Source organism: Rhinoraja longicauda, chromosome 16 (assembly GCF_053455715.1).
Source record: "Rhinoraja longicauda isolate Sanriku21f chromosome 16, sRhiLon1.1, whole genome shotgun sequence".
Taxonomy (NCBI): Eukaryota; Metazoa; Chordata; class Chondrichthyes; order Rajiformes; family Arhynchobatidae; genus Rhinoraja; species Rhinoraja longicauda.
The window spans coordinates 46,814,901-46,837,899 of record NC_135968.1 but is presented as its reverse complement, the minus strand read 5'-3'; the positions used below and the strand labels follow the sequence as shown (position 1 = coordinate 46,837,899).

Sequence of the window (22,999 nt, the reverse complement as noted above, 5' to 3'; positions counted from 1 at the left end):
TTTTCCCTACAACCACAGGATGCAACACCTGTCCTTATACCTCCTCCCTCGACTCTGTCCAGGTACCCCAACAGACCTTTCAGGTGAGGCAGAGGCTCACTTGCACCTCCTCCAACCTGCTCTGCTGTACCCGCTGTTTCAGGTGTGGACTCCTAGATATCAGCGAGACCAAGCGCAGACTCGACAATCGTTCCGCCTTGGCATACATGATATCCTGGTTGCAAATCATCTTAGCTCCCCTTCCCATTCCCACATTGACCTTTATGTCCTGGGCCCTCTCCACTGGTGAGCAAAATTACAGCACATGGTATTGGTGTTGACATGGATAGAGAATTGGTTGGCAGATAGGAAGCAAAGAGGAGGAGTAAACGGGTCCTTTTCAGAATGGCAGGCAGTGGCGAGTGGAGTGCCGCAAGGCTTGATGTTGGGGCCGCAACTGTTTACCATATATATTAATGATTTGGATGAATTAATTAGAAGAAATACTAGCAAGTTTGCAGATGACACAAAGCTGGTTGGCAGTGTGAATTGCGAAGAGGATGTTATGAGGTTGCAGGGTGACCTGGACAAGTTGAGTGAGTGGGCAGATGCGTGGCAGATGCAGTATAATATAGATAAATGTGAGGTTATCCACTTTGGCGGCAAAAACAAGGAAGCAGATTATTATCTCAATGGTGTCAGGTTAGGACGGGGGAAGTGCAGCAAGACCTGGGTGTCCATGTACAGCAGTCACTGAAAGTTGGTGTGCAGGTACAGAAAGCAAATGGCATGTTGGCCTCCATAACGAGAGGATTTCAGTATAGGAGTAAAGAGGTTCTTCTGTAGTTGTATAGGGCCCTGGTAAGACCACATCTGGAGTATTGTGTACAGTTTTGGTCTCCTAATTTGAGGAAGGACATCCTTGTAATTCAGGCTGTGCAGCGTATTTTCACTATATTGATCCCTGGGATGGCGGGACTGTCATATGAGGAAAAATTGAAAAGACTAGGCTTGTATTCATTGGAGATTAGAAGGATGAGAGGGAATCTTATAGTGACACATAAAATTATAAAAGGACTGGACAAGCTAGGTGCAGGAAAAATGTTCCCAATGTTGGGCGAGTCCAGAACCAGGGGCCACAGTCTTAGAATAAAGGGGAGGCCATTTAAAACTGAGGTGTGAAGGAACTTTTTCACCCAGAGAGTTGTGAATTTGTGGAATTCTGTGCCAGAGAGGGCAGTGGAGGCCAAATCACTGGATGGATTTAAGGGAGAGTTAGATAGAGCTCTAGGGGCTAGTGGAATCAAGGGATATGGGGAGAAGGCAGGCACAGGTTACTGATTGTGGATTATCAGCCATGATCACAATTAATGGCGGTGCTGGCTCGAAGGGCCGAATGGCCTGATCCTGCACCTATTTTCTATGTTTCTCTGTCAGAGTAAGGCCAAACACAAATTGAAGGAACAACACCTCATGTTTCGCTTGAACAGCTTACAGTGGTATGAATGTTGATTTCTCTAATTTCAAGCAACTCTGCATTCCTTCACCCCCTCCCCTACCCTAGTCATCCAACCTGTTCCTCTGTATCCTAGTATCCCTCTTTGTATCTATCACATCTTCCACAGCCAACAGTGGGCCATTATCAGCTCCACTCTTCCTGAGATCATCTGTTACCGGCCCTGATTTTTCTGGTCTTTTCTCTCCTGCAGTTTACATCCAACACCCCACCGCTACTTTCAGTCTGAAGAAGGGTTCCAACCGGAAATATCACCACTACTTTGCTCCATAGATGCTGTCTGACTATCTGCGTTACGCCAGCATTTTGTGTCTATCATAGATGGTTAGGCTCACTAACACATAGAAAATAGATGCAGGAGGAGGCCATTTGGACCTTCGAGCCAGCACAAACACTACTTCCACCTGCCTGTGTTTGGCCCGTATCCTTCTAAACTTGTCCTATCCTTTCATTTCTCTGCTTTTCTATCTTCCCCCTTTGCCTTCGGTTATGTGGACACGAGGTATTTGGGAATATAATTGCTTTTATTGAAGGAAATTTAATCTGCAGTTTAGAGCCAGCATGAAAGCAATCCTCTCCTTGCTTTGGCAACGGACTGGATAATGAGAGCCAAACTGAATCATTAGACAGACCTGGCTTCTTTTTATTTTCAAGATATGACATTGATTACTGGATTTCACAGAATAGGCCATTCAGTTGGAAATATCAGCCTGAGGAATAAAGTATTAAATATACCTTTCTCTACACCCCACCTAGTTACCAGATGGAGGAGAAGATCCTGGTACCAGAAAATACAATCAAAACCCAGATCACTGCCGCCAGCCCACCAGCCCACCAGCCCACCAGCCCACCAGCCCACTAGCCACTGCCGCCAGCCCACCAGCCCACCAGCCCACTAGCCACTGCCGCCAGCCCACCAGCCCACCAGCCCACCAGCCCACCAGCCACTGCCGCCAGCCCACCAGCCCACCAGCCCACCAGCCCACCAGCCGCCAGCCCACCAGCCCACCAGCCCACCAGCCCACCAGCCCACCAGCCCACCAGCCCACCAGCCACTGCCGCCAGCCCACCAGCCCACCAGCCCACCAGCCCACCAGCCCACCAGCCCACTAGCCACTGCCGCCAGCCCACCAGCCCACCAGCCCACCAGCCCACCAGCCCACCAGCCACTGCCGCCAGCCCACCAGCCCACCAGCCACTGCCGCCAGCCCACCAGCCCACCAGCCCACCAGCCACTGCCGCCAGCCCACCAGCCCACCAGCCCGCCAGCCACTGCTGCCAGCCCACTAGCCCACCAACCACTACCGCCAGCCCACCAGCCCACCAGCCACTGGCACCAGCCCACCAGCCACTGCCACCAGCCACTGCCGCCCGCCCACCAGCCACTGCCACCAGCCCATCAGCCACTGCCACCAGCCCCTGCCACCAGCCCACCAGCCCACCAGCCCACCAGCCCACCAGCCCACCAGCCCACCAGCCGCTGCCACCAGCCCACCAGCCGCTGCCACCAGCCCACCAGCCGCTGCCACCAGCCACTGCCACCAGCCCACAGTACTCCAAAAGTGCCCAATAAAGGTTTTATAGAGGTGCAGCACGACTTAAGAACGCTTTGACTCAATGCCCTGAGTTCATGCAGTACACCTTCCTTATCAACCTATCCAATTGTGTGCCACTGTCGGGGATCGATTAACCTCTAGCAACACTAATTACACCACCTATATTTCATCTAAATCATGAACATAATTACAACCATTTATAATTCTTGCGAACACAAGAGGCCCAGTGAGAGAATCAACCCACCAATACTGCCATCTATCTTCCACAATGTCAATTTTGTATGTAACTTAACAACTCATTCTGGCTCCCATGTAACTTCATCCGAGTTTGTCAATGTAATATGTTGGGCAGCCATGTGGTGTGTGTACATGGTGTGTGCCAGCCATGTACAAGGAGAGGACACCAGTAAATGGGCAATTAGGGGAGGACAGTGGGAGAGCTGGGAAGGGGGAGGGGAAAGGGAGGAACGGAGAACTGTGCCCTCCCCAGTTCTCCCACTGTCCTCCTGTCTCCCACTACATTCTATCTCTGTCCCACCCCCTCTCCTGACATCAGTCGGAAGAAGGGTCTTGACCCGAAACGTCACCCACCCCTTCTCTCCTGAGATGCTGCCTGACCCGCTGAATAACTCCAGCATTTTGTGATGCCAATGCAGAGAACGTTTGTTCGTTCTTCCAATGCAAACACACAGAAAACAAAGTTGAATAATTATATCCTGCTGCAACCAAAGCAATTTCACTTACTCCCCATTTAAAAGTAACTACGATTGTCTCCTCAGATGGTAGCCTTAATAAAATATGCAGCAAAATAGTCCTCACAAACCATTATTTTATTTAGAGGTGGCTGTATGTTTTTGAAAGCTCATCACACAAAGGAATAAAAAGGGATGGAACATGTGTTGTGCAAACTCTCCACATTAAAGGGGAAATATCACAAGCAATTAAGAGCAGTGGATAGAAGTCTGATATGGACAACACTTTAACAATAGTTTTGAAGAGCTTCATAAGTTTACGTGATAGGTGTAGAATTAGGCCTTAGCCCATTCAACCATGGATTGAACAGTAGACACTAGTCTACGGATTCCAGGCTTTTCCTTGCAGCCCTTAGATAGAGGCCCAACCTTAGCAATCCTCCAGTCAACCAGGCACATAGCCTGTGTCTAATGATAATTCATACATCTTAGCCAAGGCTCCCACAATTTCTCACAGTGTCCTCACACATATATCTGATTAGGCCCTGGGGATTTATTTACCTTCATATGCACTTCATAAGGTCAGTATCTCCTTGACCTTAGTTTGGACAATCCTCAAGACATCCCCATTGATTGTCCCAAATTCGAGTCCTGGAGAGTCATACAGCATGCAACAGGCCCTTCGGCCCAACATTTCCCATCTACATTAGTCCCACTTGGCCGTGTTTGGTCCTTCTAAACCTGTCCCATTCATGTACTTGTCTAATTTAAAAGTGGGATAACATTAGCTACCCCTTAAAAAGTGGGACAACATTAGCTACCCCTTAAAAAGTGGGACATCATTAGCTACCCCTTAAAAAGTGGGACAACATTAGCTACCCCTTAAAAAGTGGGACAACATTAGCTACCCCTTAAAAAGTGGGACATCATTAGCTACCCCTTAAAAAGTGGGACATCATTAGCTACCCCTTACTTCTTGTATCGCTGACCATGACAATGCAGCCTAGAATGCTGTAAATCACCCGACAGACAGCCCTCAAGTCTCATCATTCTCACACAGTATCAAAGAAACATTTGTTTTTTTTATCCTTACCTTCTATCTGTTAACCAGCCAAATGAGATGTTTCCGACAATGTCCACAATGCCAAGGATTGACATTAAGAAGGCAGCTTGTTGCTGGCTGACCCCAGCACTAACAGCGTATGGCACGAGATGCACAAACGGAGTACTGCAGCCATAAGCCATGAACAGCACAGATACGGCAAATACAAGGAAGTCCGGGGTCAGGAGGAAAGCATACTCTTGATGGGATGACCAGCAGGTACAGAGCTGCTTCTTATCTTTTTGTTTTTCGATGGAGGTAGGATCCACAGAATGAAAGGACAGTTGAGGATCTTCATGTGACACTTCGTGGTTACATTCGTCAGCGGCATTTCCAACGGTAGAACTAGATAGATCCTTTGCAAGTACAAGGGGTCGCAGCAAAGCACCACAGACACAAATATTGGCTACAAGGCCCCCGAGGATGAGCAATGCCCCTCGCCAAGAGTACTCTTCAATTAGCAGCTGAACCACTGGAGCTAAAATGAAAGTCCCAATCCCACTCCCAGACATGGCCAATCCATATGCCATGGCTTTCTTTTTGCTGAAGTATTTTCCCACAATAGCAATAGCAGGAGAATAAGCTAAAGCATATCCACAACCTGCAACAAAGAATACAATTTGTTAAATCATGTGTCTCTTGCCCAAAAGTAGGTGAATCGAGGACTAGAGGACATAGGTTCAAGGTGAAGGGGAAACAATTTAATAGGAATCTAAGAGGTAACTTTTTCACACAAAGGGTGGTGGGTGTATGGAACAAGCTGCCAGAGGATAGACACAAACACTGGAGTAGTTCAGCAGGACAGGCAGCATCTCTGGAGAGCAGGGATGGGTGATGTTTTGGGTCGAGACCCTTCTTCAGAGGTACTTGAGGTTGGGACTCTGCCAACATTTATGAAACATACAACTGCATGGATAGGACAAGTTTGTAGGGATATGGACCAAATGCAGGCAGGTGGGTATAGATGTGTAGGGAAGAACTCCTGACGCTGGTTTAAATCGAAGGCAGACACAAGATGCTGGAGTAACTGCAGCATTTAGTGGACAGGCAGCATCTCTGGAGAGGAGGAATGGGTGGCGTTATGGGTCGAGACCCTTATTCAGATTTAAAGGGTGTTGACCTGAAATGTCACCCATTCCTTCTCTCCAGAAATGCGGCCTGTCCCGCTGAATTCCTCCAGCATTTTCTGTTTACCCAGGTGGGACTAGTGTAGCTGGGACATGTTGGCCAGTTTGGGCAAGTTGGGCTGAAAGGCCTGTTTCCACACTGTATCACTTTATGACTCTAGGTATAAAATGGAGTTCTGTCAAACGTCCACAGTATCACATTTATGTTTCCAGTGCTTCGAAAGCCGTGAACATCCTCCTTCAGAATGCTACAAAACCTATTTTATTCTCTTAGCTTTAATGCCAGAAGAAAGATTTCCAAATCGCTGCTCCCACTCATTGCTCTGTGCCAGGCGGCCTTGTGGCAACGAGACAGGAGGACTAAACTCAGACAGAATAATCCTTAAAATGAGCTTGAGAAACAAAGAGATCTTGCTACCCGGGAAAACATTAATATGAGGCAGATCTAGAAATCTAACTCCTTCAACCATTCTTTGTTCCAAAAGGTGTGAATAACAAAATCACGAGGGATGTCCTTCTGACTATTTATGTTATTCAAATGCCTGCACCATAAAGGACTCAACTGGCTAACAATTTTGCAAAAAATTGTTGCCACTGTATCAACCTTATTTGTAACCATGATCAGCTTAGTGAATACAAACAAACATACTTTAAATGCAGAAACAACAAAAAAACCCTGAGCAAAACTCAAAGTACTAGAGGAACTCAACAGTTCAGACGGAATCTGTGGAAGAAATGGAAAACGATGTTTTGGGCAGTGACCCTTTTTCACACTGATGGGAATAGGGGGAGAAAGCTGGAATGCAAAGCAAAGGTAGGACGGACGGGACAATACCTGCCACATGATAGATGTATACAGGCGATAGGCATTATGGAGTCATAAAGTCATAAAGCATGGAAACGTGCCCTTTGGCCCAACTTGTCCATGCTGACCAAGATGCCCCATCAGCACTTACCAGTATTTTGGCCCATATCTTTCAAAACCTTTCCTATCCATGTACCTGTCCAAATGTCTGCATCTCTAGTCAAGTGAGCCCAGCAGCGTTTGCACTTTCTGTGCCGGATGAGAAGGGCACACCTCCCCCATCCCATCCCATCCTCACCACTTTCTACAGAGGCACCATAGAGAGCATACTGACCAGGACTGCAAAGCCTCAGACTGGAAGTCCGTGCAGAGAGTGGTGAGGACGGCTGAGAAAATCATTGGGACTTCACTTCCTTCCATCCAGGACATTGCACACAAACACTGCTTGACCAAGGCCAACAACATTATCAAAGACCCCACCCATCTCCATCATGGACTGTTCACCCTGCTGCCTTCTGGTCAAAGGTACTGTAGCACACAGAGCAGAACAGCCAGCTTCTTCCCCCGAGCCATCAGACTCTTGAATTCACAATAATCTGCCACCATTATTTTATGTGCGAATCACTTATTTGTTTTATTTTATCTATTTTTATTATTGTGAGCCAGATGCAACGGAATTTCGTTCAAATATGAAACTTGTCTGGTGTATAGTTTTTGAATGACAATAAAGTTATATTCATTCTTTCATTGATGTTGTAATTGTTGAAATACCACCCCTGGCAGTTTGTTTCATATACCCACCATCCTCTCTCCCATTTAACCTTAAGCCTATGTCCTCTGGTTCTTGATTTCCTCTGCACTGGTTGTAAGACTCTGCATTCACCCTGTCTATTCCCCTCTTGATTTTATACAACTCTATAAGATCACTCCTCAGTCTCCTGCATTTCAAGGAATAAAGTCCTAGCCTGCTAAACCTCTCCCTGTTGTTCATGGTGTCAGAGTCCTGGCAACATCTTCATAAATATTCTCTGCACTTTTTCCAGTTGAATGACATCCTTCCTATAGTTGGGTAACTCCAAATGTTGCTCACCAATGTGTTGTACATCTGCAATGTAACATCCCAACTTCTACATGCAATACCCTGATTCATGAAGAGCAATGTACAACAACTCTTCTTCCAGCTCGTCTGCACCAATATCTTCTACCTGTAATGTCATTTTCAAGGAACTGTATCTCTGTGCTTTACAACACCCCCCGCCCGGGCCCAACCATTCACTGTGAAGTTGCTGCCCTGGTTGACTTCTCAAAATGCAACACCTCATATTTATCGCCGTTAAAGCCCATTAGCTGAAATTCCTCAGCCAACTAGCCCAGATGGGTGGAGTAAGTAACAAAGACCGGAGGTGAAAAGGGAGTTAGCTAAGGTGTGAAAAGGAGGAGTGAAATGTAAAGCTGGAGGATATGGATGGAAGGGACAAAGATAGGGGGTAGGAAGGGAAATAGGGGACTGAGAGAAGGTTGTCACACTCCTACTCTTTAAAAGCTTTCTCCTCGCTACGCCATCTGTCTGAAGAAGCATCCTGACCCAAAATGGTGTCTATCCATTTACTCCACAGATGCTGCTTGACCCACTAGGTTCCTCCAGTATTTTGTGTGTTTGCTACTTTAAATACAAAAGGGAAAATTGACCAGTTAACAGTAACAGTTAAAAGAAACACAGCAAATGATGACAATTATCCTTATCTTTATTTTTATTTATAATGAATGATCTCTTGCTATCCACTTTGCTGCTGTGACACTGCAAATTTCCCCGGTGTGGGACAAATAAAGGAATAGATTATTATTATTTAAATTGTAATTACCAGAAATGTATAAAAACAAGAATCTGGATATAACCAGCAGAGCATCTTTGCAAGAAAAACAATGGCCACAGGATGTGTTCAAAGCGCAAGGACTGGTCATCATTATGTTCCTGATGAAAGATGACCTGCAACTATGTCAGCAGGGCAGCTGAGTGGCTGCCCTGTCACTTTATGTCACTGAATGTCAAGGACAGTTGCTAAGATCTCTTTTTGGAGACAGTCATTGCCCAGCCACTGTGCAGAATCCAAAGGAATCTTTCCCCATTCTTGCAACATACGTTAGCAGAGCACTTCATTTTCTGAGGAGCTGCAGATGAAACTTAGTCATTGATCCAAGTGCCACAAGAAATTAGAAATGTAACCAGTTCTTGTTCGAGTCATAGATTGATTCAGTGTGCAAACAGGCCCTTCGACCCAACTTCCTGCACCGACCAACATGTCCCATCTATACTAGTCCCACCTGCCTGCATTTGGCCAATATCCTTCTAAACCTGTCCTATCCATGTACCTGTCTAAAACATTCTTAGACAATGCAATAGTATCTCCCTAAACCATCTCTTCCAGCAGCTCGTTCCATATACCTACCACCCTTTGGGTAAAAAAGTTACTCCTCAGGTTCCTATTAAATCTTTCCCCTCAGACATTAAACCTGCTTCCTCTGATTTTCGATTCCCCTAGAGACTTTCTGCGTTTATCCAATCTATTCCTCGCAAGCTTTTGCACACCTGTATAAGATCACACCTCAACCTCCTGCGCTCCAAAGAGTCCGAGCCTGCTTAAACTCTCCCTACAGCTCAGGCCCTCGACTCCTGGCAACATCCCACTAGTCACAGGCCTCCAGTCCGAGAAGCAACCTTCCACCATCACCCTCTGATTCCTTCCATGAAGCCAATTTTCTATGTAATTAGCTATTTCTCCTTGGATCCCATGCAATCTAACCTTCCAGAGCAGACTACCATGTGGAACCTTGCCGAATGCTTTGCTGAAGCCCATATATATATATATATATATATATATATCTCCAGCTCTGCCCTCATTGACCTTTTTGGGCACGTCTTCAAAAAAACCGAGATTTGTGAGACACGACCTCCCACGTACAAACCTATGCTGACTATCTGTAATCAGCCTTGTCCATCCAAATGCCTGTATATCCATCCCTCAGAATACTCTGTGGTAACTTTCCAACTACAGATGTTAAGCTCACTGGCCTATAGTTCCCAGCATTCCCTGCAGCCCTTCCTGAATAGAAGCACAACATTTGCCATCCTGCAATTTTTCGGCACCTCTCCTGTATTTAAAGACGACTCATACATTTCAACCAGGGCCCCCGCAATTTCCTCTCTGGTTTTCCGCAATTCCCTAATCAGCCCTTGTCCATCTAAATGTCTGTATATCCTATCCCTCAGGATCTAGGGAGACAGCAAGGTAATTCCCTGAAAATGAGACACAGGTGGACAGGGTGGTGAAGAAGGTGTTTAGCACGCATGCCAGCATTGAGTAGAGGAGTTGGAACGTCATGTTGCAACCATACAAGTCTTTATTGAGACTACGCTCGAGTACTCTGAACAGTTCTGATTATCCAGCTATAGAAAATATATAATTAAGTTAGAAAGGATGCAGGAAAGAGTCACAAAGATGTTACTGAAATGAGAGCAATTGAGTTATAAACCTGGATCCTGGGCCTGGAGCCGAGGATCCTGAGGGGTGATCTCAGAGAGGTATATAAAATCTTGAGGGGCACAGATAATGTAGATGGACACAGTCTTTGTCCCGTTGCAGTGAAGTCCAAAACAAGAGGGCAACACAAAGTGCTGGATGTTACTCAGCGAGTCAGGCAGCATCTGTGGAGGACAGGGATAGGTGTGGTTTTGGGTCTGGGACCTTCTACAGACTGACTGTTGATAAAGTGGAGAAAGCTGGCAAATAGTTGGGGGCAAGGCAAAGCCTGGCAAGTAATAGGTAAAGACAGATAAGGGGGGTTGTTAGGCAGGTGGAGATTGTGACAAAGGCTAGAGATGAAAAGTTGACAAAAGAGTGTCCGTTAAAGAGAGAAGGTTTAAATCTAGAGGAAGGGAGAGATGTGGAAGGTGTAAGGGGAGGGGGGAGAGAGATAAGGGGGTGGATAGTGGGCGATGTGCGTGGGGGGATAGGGGCACAGGAAAGAGAGAGGGAGAAGGCAGTGTTACTTAAAACTGGAGAATTCAATATTCTTATATTGGTTGTAAGATACCCCAGCTGGAATATGAGGAGCGATTCCTCCAGTGTGTGGTTGTGGCCTCACTCTGGCAATGGAGAAGGCCAAGGACAGAATGATGTGCATGGGAATGGGAAGGGGAGTTAAAATGGGGGAGTGAAACCACATTGACTGGAGGAAGGAACATCTGAGTGGGAACAAAATCTGAATTTCTGTGGAATGTCGGATGTTGAGGGTGGAATTAATCGAAATATATAACATTCTGAGAAGCATAGATAGGGAAGACAGTTAGAACCAGAGTGGAACTGTCTAACACTAAAGGGAAGCTAGAAGGTGAGAGGGGGAAAGTTTAAAGGAGATGTGCGGGGCAAGTATTTTTACACAGAGGATGGTGGGGCCTGGAATGCATTGCCAGGCTTGGAGGTGGTGAAGGCAGAAATGATATTGGCATTTAAACGGCTTTTGGATTAGTGCATGGAAATGCAGGGAAAAGATGGATATGAATCATGTGCAGGCAGATAAGATCAGTTCAGCTAGGCAACATGTTCAGCACAAATATTGTCGGTCGAAGGGCCAATTCCTATGCAGTACAGCTCTGTACTCTATGTTTGCTAATTGTTTGACACAGAGGATGATGGGTATATGGTACAAGATGCCAGAGGACACCAGCAGGCCTACAATTACAATTATAATGTTCAACAAACATTTTGACACGTCCATGGATTGGAAAGATTTAGAGGGATTTGCTAAATGCAGACTAGCACAGGTGGACAACTTAATTGCTTGAACAAGTTGGACCAAAGGGTCTGCTTCTGTACTCTATGACACCAAATACTTTTGCCTAATAAAACTGGAACTGGTGCTGGCTTGAAGGGCCGAATGGCCTCCTCCTGCACCTATTTTCTAAAAGGAATTGGGCCAGGCCAGTGAGTTTAAATTTTTCCATGGCAATGTAAAATTCAAATGTTAAATGAATGGGTCACAGCATTGAAGCTGTTTCTACACAGCTAGAGTGACAACCTTTGTGATAGGTTTGCACGTTCTCCCTGTGAGCACGTGGGATTCCCCTGGGTGTTCCAGCTTCCTTCCACATCTCAAAGAAAGGTCAGATAGGCAAGAAAAGTGCCGGAAACCATTCCAGGTGTGGACTGAGTTCTGATGAAGGATTTCTGAACTGAATTGTGCTGGATTTCTCTTTCCATAGATGTGGTTTCCCGCTGAGTATATGAGTATATTTTTTCAGATTTTCAGCATCAGCCTGTTTTAATTTCTAATCGTAACATAGTTGGGGCTCTTACCAGTCAGAACTCCCAGTGAAAGGTATAGATACTCCAGGCAAGTGGCGAATGAACTGAGAATAAGGCCACCAGCAGCCAATAGTCCTCCGAGAATCACTGCTACTCTGGTAGAATAACGGTTACTAATAATACTCCCAACAGGAGCTAAAGAAAACAAAGAAACAAAGGTCGTGAAAATCATGTGTTGTTAATGCAAGTCCATGCTACATTTCCACTCTGTAAAAGCATAAAAACCATAAAACCATAATTCTCCATCAGTCTTGGAAACAATGCAGAAGGTAATATGATCAACGCTGTCATTCCTTTGGATCTTATATTCCAACTAATTCTACTCATCGGCCTTTCGTAAGGGATGTATTGATTTACCAAACCTCATGGTGTGTTCTGCACTCTGGAGATACATTCTGGGAGATGAAGTCCCTGGGCAGAGTCCTTCTGCCCCTCTTCTGTGAGAATGGTTTTCCCCAGTGGTTTGTCCCCCAGGATGGGGACCAATATAATGCAGTCCGTGTTGAATCAGCACCTTCACACAGTGACTGCTTGGGTTTTCTTTGTGTGCTCTGGGCTTCTCGCATATTCCACGATTATGTTGGCTGATAGATTAATTGGCTGAGGTCAATTACTCCTGGTATGCAGGCAGGTATAGAGTCATACTGTGTGGAAACATTGTCTTCAGCCCAACTTGCCCACGTCAACCAACATGCTCCATCTACACTAGTCCCACCTGTCTGCGTTTAGCCCATATCCTCCTAAACATATCCTATCCATGAACATATCCAAATGTTCTTTCAAATGTTACGATAGTTCTCCTCTGGCAGCTATTTCATATACCGACTATCTTAAAAAGGTTGCCCCTCAGGTTCCTATTAAATCTTTCTCCCCTCACCTTAAATAGTTGAGTATGTACTTTAATAGACTTCAGGTGGACTACACTCCTTCTCCCCCTGTTTCCTGCAAAGACTCTACCGCCATCTCCAATTCCTCCGTCTGCATCGCATTTGCATCCAAGATGAGATGTTCCATACTAGAACATCCGAGATTTCCTCATTCTTTCGGGAGTCATCATAGATGAGGCCCTCACACGTATCTCCTCGGTACCCCACACTCTGCTCTTGCTCCCCCTCCCCTGAGGCACAACAGGGAAATAGTCCCCTTCGTCCCCACCTTTCAGCAGTTACATACAACACATAATCCTCCGACATATTTGCCACCTCCAACAAATCCCACTATTAGCCACATCTTTCTACCTCCACCCCCTTCCGCTTTTCGCAGAGACCGTTCCCTCCACATCGCTCTGGTTAACTCATCCCTTCCCACCCAAACCACTATACATGATTACCGTCAAGCAATCCACAGTGTACAGATAAAAGGTAAAGGGTACAAATTTAGCAGTAGATAAAACCCAATTAAGGTCCTCACCCTGTCCCATACCTCCCTCTCCCCTCCCCTCAGCACTAGCTGCCAACTCTCCAGGTCATGACCCTCACCTGACCTGCCTACTTGCCCCTCACCCGCACACCAACCCCACCAATCGCTTGACTACCTGCAACCACTGGTCGCATGATCTGATGAGCCATGCATCCATCCTCAAAACCAATCGCTCAATGTTAGCCACTCCCAGGTATTGATCGTCAACCATTGTCAAGCTCCATTCACCCCCTTGAGAATTGTGCCAATGACAATCAACCTATTCCAACAATCTATCCCCAACCCAGGGAACACTCAACTGATCCCAAGCAACTCAGCCCATTGGCCGTGGAAACCCTTTTGCCAGACGCCAGTCACCTCTTTCAGAAAATAGGAACTGGTCTCATCGTGTTGCCATGGGTGTATGCGTACACGTGAGAGACATGCCTGCCCTATTGATCAGCTGGAATTATGTGGAAGATGTGAGATGTGCCAAGGTGACGAGGGAAATTTACTGTCTCCGACTACATCTTATCTTTGTCGCGCCCCATTCTCTGACATCAGTCTGAAGAAGGGTCTCGACCCGAAACGTCACCCATTCCTTCTCTCCAGAGATGTTGCCTGACCCGCTGAGTTACTCCAGCATTTTGTGTCTACCTTCGAGGGAAATGAAGGCTCTGGTCAAGAGTAAGGGGGAGGCACAGGACAGGTATAGGCAGCTGGGATCGTGTATCCCTGGAGGGACTTTGGAATAAGCTAAAAAAGGAAATTAAAAGGGAAAGAAGGGAACAGGAGATAGCTCTGGCAGAAAGCATTACGGACAATCCCAAGAGATGTTATAAGCACATAAAGGGAAAAAGGGTAACCAGAGAGAAAGCAGGCCCCCTCAGGAATCAAAGCTGTCCACTCTGTGTGGAGCCACAGGAGATGGGCAAAGAGCTCAATGAGTATTTCTTCGCTGTTTTTACTGTGGAGAAAGACATGACAAAGGAACATAGGGCAGTCACTGGTGATACCTTGAGAGCAGTCAGTGTAACGGTCGAGGAAGTGCTGATGGCCCTGACGCGTATGAAGGTAGACAAATCTCCGGGGCCTGATCAGATACATCTGCGGACACTGTGGGAAACGAGAGGGGAAATTGCAGGAGCCCTCGCAGAGACTTATGAGCTGTCATTAAGACAACCAAGGTGCCGGGAGACTGGAGAGAGGTGAATGTGAATCTATGCAAGAAGGGCGGCAGCAAAACTACAAGCCAGTGAGCCTAACATCTGTGGTCAGAAAGTGTTTTGGTGATGTGACCAAAAAGGTGATGAAGGCAGAGCTGTAGACATTGTACATATGTATTTCAGCAAGGCATTTGTACACTTCTGCATGGTAGGCTGCTCTGGAAGGATAGATCTCATGGGAATCAATGAGAGATAGCTGAATGGATGGAAAAGTAGCTTCATGGAAGGAAGCAGAGAGTGATGGTGGAACATTGCTTCTCGGACTGGAGGCATGTGACTAGTGGTGTGCCTGAAAAAGTTTGGTGCTGTTTCTCATATATATCAATGATTTGGATGAAACCTACACGGCAAGTTTGCAGATGATTCAAAAGTGGTTGGTTGTCTAGATAGTGAAGATGGTTGTCAAACATTGCAACAGGATCTTGATAGATTGACCAGGTGAGCTGAGGAATGGTTGATAGAATTTAGTAATATTAATTAATGTGTGGCGAAGCATTTTAGGATGTCTAACATAGGCAGGACCTACACGGTGAACGGTAGGCCTCTGGGGAGTGTTGTAGAGCAGAGGGATCTAGGAGTACAGGTACACAGTTTGTTGAAAGTGGCATCACAGATAGGGTGGTCAAAAAGGCTTTTGGCACATTGGCCTTCATTAGTCAGAACATTGAGTACAGAAGCTTATTCATGTTGCTCTTATTCAAGACGTTGATGAGGCTGCGTTTATAGGACTGTGTTCAGTTTTGGGCACCATGTTATAGGGAAGGTTTACGAGGATGTTGCCAGGACTCGAGGACCTGAACTACAGGGAGAAGTTGTGCATGCTTGGTCTCTATTCCTTGGAGCACGGCACGATCATGATACAGGGTAAGGGGAGGGAGGTTTCGGGGGGATGTGAGAAAGAACTTTTTCACCCAGAGGGTGGTTGGAGTCTGGAACTCACTGCCTGGGGTGGTGGTGGAGGCGGGAACACTCACAACGTTTAAGAGGCATTTGGATGGGCACTTGAAATGCTACAACATTCAGGGCTACGGTCCAAATGCGGGAAAATGGGATTAAAATTAGACTGTGTTTGGTAATGGGCGGCACGGACACGATGGGCCGAAGGGCCGAAGGGCCTCTTTCTGTGCTGTAGGACTCTATGATTCTATGACTCTATGATCAAGGATGATCTTACAGAGGTGTACAATATCATGAAAGTAATGGATCAGGTAGACACACAGCCCAGAGTGCAGGTGAATCAGGAACCAGAGGACAAAGGTTTAAAGATGTAATAGGAATTTTACACATAGGGTGGTGGGTGTATGGAACGAGCTGCCAGAGGAGGTAGTTGAGGCAGGTATTGTTACAATGTTTATAAAACATTTAGACAGGTACATGGATAGGACAGGTTTAGAGGGATATGGGTCAAATGCAGGCAGGTGGGACTAGTGTAGATGGGACATGTTGGGCTGGTGTGGGCAAATTGGGCCGAAGGGCCTGTTTCCACATTGTAAAACTCTCTGACTCTGTGACCATGTGAGGGGTGAGTGTTGCAGTGATAATCTTTGTTGGATGGGAATTGGTCTTCATTCCACTGATTGAAATCAGATATAAAGTAATGATTGTTTTAGGGGATCAGCAGGACTGATGATTACTGACCTGCACTAACTGCTCTTGAGAAGATTGTGGTCAGGTATGTCTTGAAGAATAAATGAGCATGTTTTGCTACGTCAGGGGTGTAATTACACAATTTTAAACTGAGCAATGATAAATCAGGATGGAGTCTGATTGGGCAGCCTTTGCTATTGCCTTGTATCTGCTTCTACTCTCGTTCTATGTGACGGAGGTTACGGATTTGGAAGGAGTTGGAAGAAAGCCTTGGCACCTTGCTCTTGGCACATTGTCGATGATGGCCGATGCCTCGGGTATAGACGCTGTGAATGTTTACAGTGGTCAAATGAGGCAATCATCTGACTTTTTCCTGAGATCAGGAAAGGCAGCCAACATCATCAGAGTCCCACACCATCCTGCCCACACACTCATCTCACCCCTGCTATTGGGAAGACGTTACAGGAGCCTGAAAACTGTAATGCCCAGGTTCAGGAACAACTTCTTCCTGACAGCCATCAGGCTGTTAAACACTACAACCTCAAATAAGCTCTGAACTGGAGACATGGGGGCATTGGTTTTGTCTTTTTGCAAGATTTAGATTTTCGCCACAATCTTTGGCCCACCTTACTCACCATTATCCTGGGCATATTATGTAACAACTCTTATTCAAATGGAAGCTACATTTTTAAAGCTAGAGACATTTTAAAGTTTAAAATTTTCCTTTCTAACCCATTTCTTGAAGGCCTTCAGCGTGTGACGTCACAATGCGACCTGCACGTCTTCAACAGATCAGCTCGTTCTCCCCCCCCCCCCCCACCCCGGTGCACCGCCACCCGTCCCGGCATGCCTCGCGCCTGATATTCCTCAGATCGGGCAGCGCTGACTGCCGGGAGGTGTAGTCTCTTCTCCCGCTCCGAGAGGGGGGGGCCCGCCCGACTGACGGGAGTGCCGTGCTCAGTGGCTCCCTCTCCCCCAACCCCTCGCACGCCCCCAACCCCGGAGGAGCTTTAAGCGCCCTTGCTGGGCCCGCAGCCAAGAAAGCCGTTAAAAAAGTTAACAAACCCAGGGGAGCGCAGCCCGCCCGAGTGACGGCAGTGAGCAATGGGGGGGGGGAGGGGAGGGGGAGGATGGGGAGGAGGAGGAGGAGGAGGGGGAGGGGAGGGTGAGGGGAGGGTGAGGAGGGGGGACGGAGGGGGTGGGGATGCGGAAGAGGAGGAGGAGGGTGAGGGGAGGGTGAGGAGGGGGGATGGAGGGGGTGGGGATGGGGAGGAGGAGGAGGAGGGTGAGGGGAGGGTGAGGAGGGGGGATGGAGGGGGTGGGGATGGTGGGTGAGGGGGTATAGGGGGAGGAGGAGGGCGGGATGTAGTGGGTGAGGGGGATGGGAGGAGTCGGAGGGGGAGTTGAGTAGGTGAGGGGGAGGGGAGGAGGTGGGGGGTGGGAGAAGGAGGGGGTCAAGTGGGTGAGGAGGGGATGGGGTCCGGGGAGAAGGAGGGGGGTGGGAGTAGGTGAGGGGGAGGGGAGGAGGTGGGGGGTGGGAGGAGGAGGGGGTCAAGTGGGTGAGGAGGGGATGGGGTCCGGGGAGAAGGAGGGGGGTGGGAGTAGGTGAGGGGGAGGGGAGGAGGTGGGGGGTGGGAGGAGGAGGGGGTCAAGTGGGTGAGGAGGGGATGGGGTGGGGGGAAAAGGAGCGGGGTGGGAGTAGGGGAGGTCGAGTGGGTGGAAGGGAGGGTGGAGGTAGGAGGGGAGTGGGGGTGTTGGGAAGGAGAGAATGGGGGTGGGGGGTCGGGGAGAGTGGGGGTGGGGGCAGGGGAGGGGCAAGTGGGGGAAGAGCAAGTGGGGGTGGTGGCAGGGGAGGGGCAAGTGGGGGTGGGTAGGGGGATGGCGTGGGTCAGTGGGGGGAGGAGGGGGGCATAAGAGGGATTGAGTGGGGGGGGGGAGTTGAGGGTGCTACACCAATACAGGGGAGGCTTTGGGTTCAGGACTCACTCAGTCACACCCTCTCCCCTTCCCTGTCCCCCCTCTACGAGGTACAGCGAATGCAGCGCCGGAGACTCAGGTTCGATCCTGACTACGGGTGCTGCACTGTAAGGAGTTTGTACGTTCTCCCCGTGACCTGCGTGGGTTTTCTCCGAGATCTTCGGTTTCCTCCCACACTCCAAAGACGTACAGGTATGTAGGTTAATTGGCTGGGTAAATGTAAAAATTGTCCCTAGTGGGTGTAGGATAGTGTTAATGTACGGGGATCGCTGGGCGGCATGGACATGGAGGGCCGAAAAGGCCTGTTTCCGGCTGTATATATATGATATGATATGATGAATGGGCCCAACGGGTCCACTTGGTCTAGTATATTCTATATATATACACACACATACATATATACATACATATGTTATATATACATATACACACATCCATATATTATGTCTATGTGTGTTTATATTATGTATATGTGTGTATATGCGTTTCCTCTGGGTCACTGCAGAGGCCCAGAGGAGACGCACCGGGAGCAAGGCCCGGGCTACCTCCACTTCCACTGCAGCACCCATCCACTTGTGTCCTACGTGTGGGCATGCCTTCCGGGCCCGGATTGGCCTCACCAGTCACTTCCGGACCCACAGTCACCAATCCTCCAACTGAAAGTGAAGTCATGGTCATCTTCGAACCCGAAGGACGAACAACAACAACAACATACATATACACACATCCATATATTATGTACATGTATATATACACTGAACTTTTTTTCTCATTTATCATATTGTTTACAGTGTACTATGTTCACACATTCTGTTGTGCTGCTGCAAGTAAGAATGTCATTGGGGACACATGACAATAAAACACTCTTGATCATAACTGTGGGGAGCTGAATTGATTGAGGCAAATGGACAGGGGACACCAAGTGGATGGAGAGTACCTGCACTTTCAGAAAGCCTTTGATAAGGTCACACATAGATTAGTGGGCAAAATTAGAGCACATGGTATTGGGGGTAGGGTACTGACATGGATAGAAAATTGGTTGGCAGACAGGAAACAAAGAGTAGGGATTAACATGTCCCTTTCAGAATGGCAGGCAGTGACTAGTGGGGTACCGCAAGGATCGGTGCTGGGACCGCAGCTATTTACAATATACATTAATGACTTAGATGAAGGGATTAAAAGTTACATTACCAAATTTGCAAATGACACAAAGCTGGGTGGCAGTGTGAACTGTGAAGAGGATGCTATGAGGATGCAAAGTGACTTGGGCAGGTTGAGTGAGTGGACGGATGCATGGCAGATGCAGTATAATGTGGATAAATGTGAGGTTATCCACTTTGGTAGTAAGAGCAGGAAACATAGAAACGTAGAAACATAGAAAATAGGTGCAGGAGTAGGCCATTCGGCCCTTCGAGCCTGCACCGCCATTCGGCCCATATGATAATGGCTGATCATCCAGCTCAGTAACCCGTATCTGCCTTCTCTCCATACCCCCTGATCCCTTTAGCCACAAGGGCCACATCTAACTCCCTCTTAAATATAGCCAATGAACTGACCTCAACTACCTTCTATGGCAGAGAATTCCACAGACTCACCACTCTCTGTGTGAAGAAATGTTTTCTCATCTCGGTCCTAAAAGACTTCCCCCTTATCCTTAAGCTGTGACCCCTGGTTCTGGACTCCCCCAACATCGGGAACAATCTTCCCGCATCTAGCCTCTCCAACCCCTTAAGAATTTTATATGTTTCTATAAGATCCCCCCTCAGTCTTCTAAATTCCAGCGAGTATAAGCCTAGTCTATCCAGTCTTTCTTCATATGAAAGTCTCGCCATCCCAGGGATCAATCTGGTGAACCTTCTCTGTACTCCCTCTAAGGCAAGAACGTCTTTCCTCAGATTAGGAGACCAAAACTGTACAAAATACTCCAGGTGCGGTCTCACCAAGGCCCTGTACAACTGCAGTAGAACCTCCCTGCTCCTAAACTCAAATCCTCTTGCTATGAATGGCAACATACCATTCGCCTTCTTCACTGCCTGCTGCACCTGCACGCTTGCCTTCAATGACTGGTGCACCATGACACCCAGGTCACGTTGCATCTCCCCCTCTCCTAATCGGTCACCATTCAGGTAATACTCTGCTTTCCTGTTCTTGCCGCCAAAGTGGACAACCTCACATTTATCCACATTATATTGCATCTGCCATGCATTTGCCCACTCGCCCAATCTATCCAAGTCACTCTGCAGCCTCCTAGCATCCTCCTCGCAGCTAACACTGCCACCCAGCTCCGCAAACTTTGAGATGTTGCATTCAATTCCCTCGTCCAAATCAGATTATTATCTGAATGGTGTCAAGTTAGGAAATGGGGAAGTACAAAGAGATCTGGGTGTCCTTGTTCATCAGTCACTTAAAGTAAGCATGCAGGCAGGAAGAACGCTAATGTCATATTGGCCTTCATAATGAGAGGAGTCGAGTATAGGAGCAAGGAGGTCCTTCTGCAGTTGTACAGGGCCCTAGTGAGACTGTGGAGTATTGTGTGCAGTTTTGGTCTCCTAATTTGAGGAAGAACATTCATGCTATTGAGGGAGTGTAGCGTAGGTTCACGAGATGAATCCCTGGACTGGCGGGACAGTCATGGGAGCGACTGTCCTGGAAAATTCACCCCTGTATCCATAGCATTTATGTGGCTCTTGTAGATATAACATATAACATATAACAACTACAGCATGGAAACAGGCCTGTCCGGCCCTACCAGTCCACGCCGACCATTCTCCCTGACCTAGTCTCATCTACCTGCACTCAGACCATAACCCTCCAATCCCCTCCTATCCATATACCTATCCAATTTACTCTTAAATAATAAAATCGAGCCTGCCTCCACCACTTCCACCGGAAGCCCATTCCATACAGCCACAACCCTCTGAGTAAAGAAGTTCCCCCTCATGTTACCCCTAAACCTTTGTCCCTCAATTCTGAAGCTATGTCCCCTTGTTGGAATCTTCCCCACTCTCAAAGGGAAAAGCCTATCCACGTCAACTCTGTCCGTCCCTCTCAAAATTTTAAAAACCTCTATCAAGTCCCCCCTCAACCTTCTACGCTCCAAAGAATAAAGACCCAACCTATTCAACCTCTCTCTGTAGCCGAAGTGCTGAAACCCAGGCAACATTCTAGTAAATCTCCTCTGTACCCTCTCCATTTTGTCGACATCCATCCTATAATTTGGCGACCAGAACTGCACACCATACTCCAGATTCGGCCTCACCAATGCCCTGTACAATTTCAACATTACATCCCAACTTCTATACTCGATGCTCTGATTTATAAAGGCAAGCATACCAAACGCCTTCTTCACCACCCTATCCACATGAGATTCCACCTTCAGGGAACAATGCACAGTTATTCCCAGATCCCTCTGTTCCACTGCATTCCTCAATTCCCTACCATTTACCCTGTACGTCCTATTTTGATTTGTCCTACCAAAATGCAGCACCTCACACTTATCAGCATTAAACTCCATCTGCCATCTTTCAGCCCACCCTTCCAAAAGGCCCAAGTCTCTCTGTAGACTTTGAAAATCTACCTCACTATCAACTACTCCACCTATCTTAGTATCATCTGCATATTTACTAATCCAATTTGCCACACCATCATCCAGATCATTAATGTAAATGACAAACAACAGTGGACTCAACACAGATCCTTGGGGCACTCCACTAGACACTGGCCTCCAACCTGACATACAATTGTCAACCGTTACCCTCTGGTATCTCCCATTCAGCCATTGTTGAATCCATCTTGCAACCTCACTATTAATACCCAACGATTTAACCTTCTTAATCAACCTTCCATGTGGAACCTTGTCAAATGCCTTACTGAAGTCCATATAGACAACATCCACAGCCTTGCCCTTATCAATTTCCCTGGTAACCTCTTCAAAAAATTCAAGAAGATTAGTCAAACATGACCTTCCAGGCACAAATCCATGTTGACTGTTTCTAATCAGGCCTTGATTATCCAAATAATTATATATATTGTCCCTAAGTATCTTTTCCATTAATTTTCCCACCACAGACGTCAAACTAATAGGTCTATAATTGCTAGGTTTACTTTTAGAACCTTTTTTAAACAAAGGCACAACATGCGCAATGCGCCAATCTTCCGGCACCATCCCTGTTTCTAATGACGTTTGAAATATTTCCGTCATAGCCCCTGCTATTTCTGCACTAACTTCCCTCAATGTCCTAGGGAATATCCTATCAGGACCTGGAGACTTATCCACTTTTATATTCTTCAAAAGTGTCCGTACCTCCTCTTCTTTAATCCTCCTAATTTCCATCACTACTCTACTTGTTTCGCTTACCTCACATAATTCAATATCCTTCTCCTCGGTAAATACCGAAGAAAAGAAATTGTTTAATATCTCCCCCATTTCTTCCGGCTCAGCACATAGCTGTCCACTCTGACTCTCTAATGGACCAATTTTATCCCTCACTATCCTTTTGCTATTGACATATCTGTAGAACCCCTTGGGGTTTACTTTTACATTACTTGCCAAAGCAGCCTCATATCTTTTTTTCGCTTTTCTAATTTCCTTTTTAAGATTCCTTTTACATTCTTTATATTCCTCAAGAACCTCATTTACTCCCTGCCGCTTATATTTATTGTATATCTCCC

The 22,999-nt window shown here is 47.1% G+C and overlaps 1 protein-coding gene across 4 annotated transcripts in view; it reads right to left on the bottom strand.

Moving 5' to 3' along the window:
- The window catches only part of slc16a12b (solute carrier family 16 member 12b), a 124,151-nt gene that overhangs the window by 38,731 nt on the left and 62,421 nt on the right, over window positions 1-22,999 (bottom strand). For all 4 annotated transcript variants that reach the window (XM_078413743.1, XM_078413742.1, XM_078413741.1 and 1 more), the window contains 2 exons: window positions 12,132-12,275; window positions 4,837-5,446 (listed from right to left, as the gene is read on the bottom strand). In XM_078413743.1, the coding sequence (XP_078269869.1) occupies window positions 4,837-5,446; window positions 12,132-12,275 (754 nt within the window). The remainder of the gene's footprint in view (window positions 1-4,836; window positions 5,447-12,131; window positions 12,276-22,999) is intronic.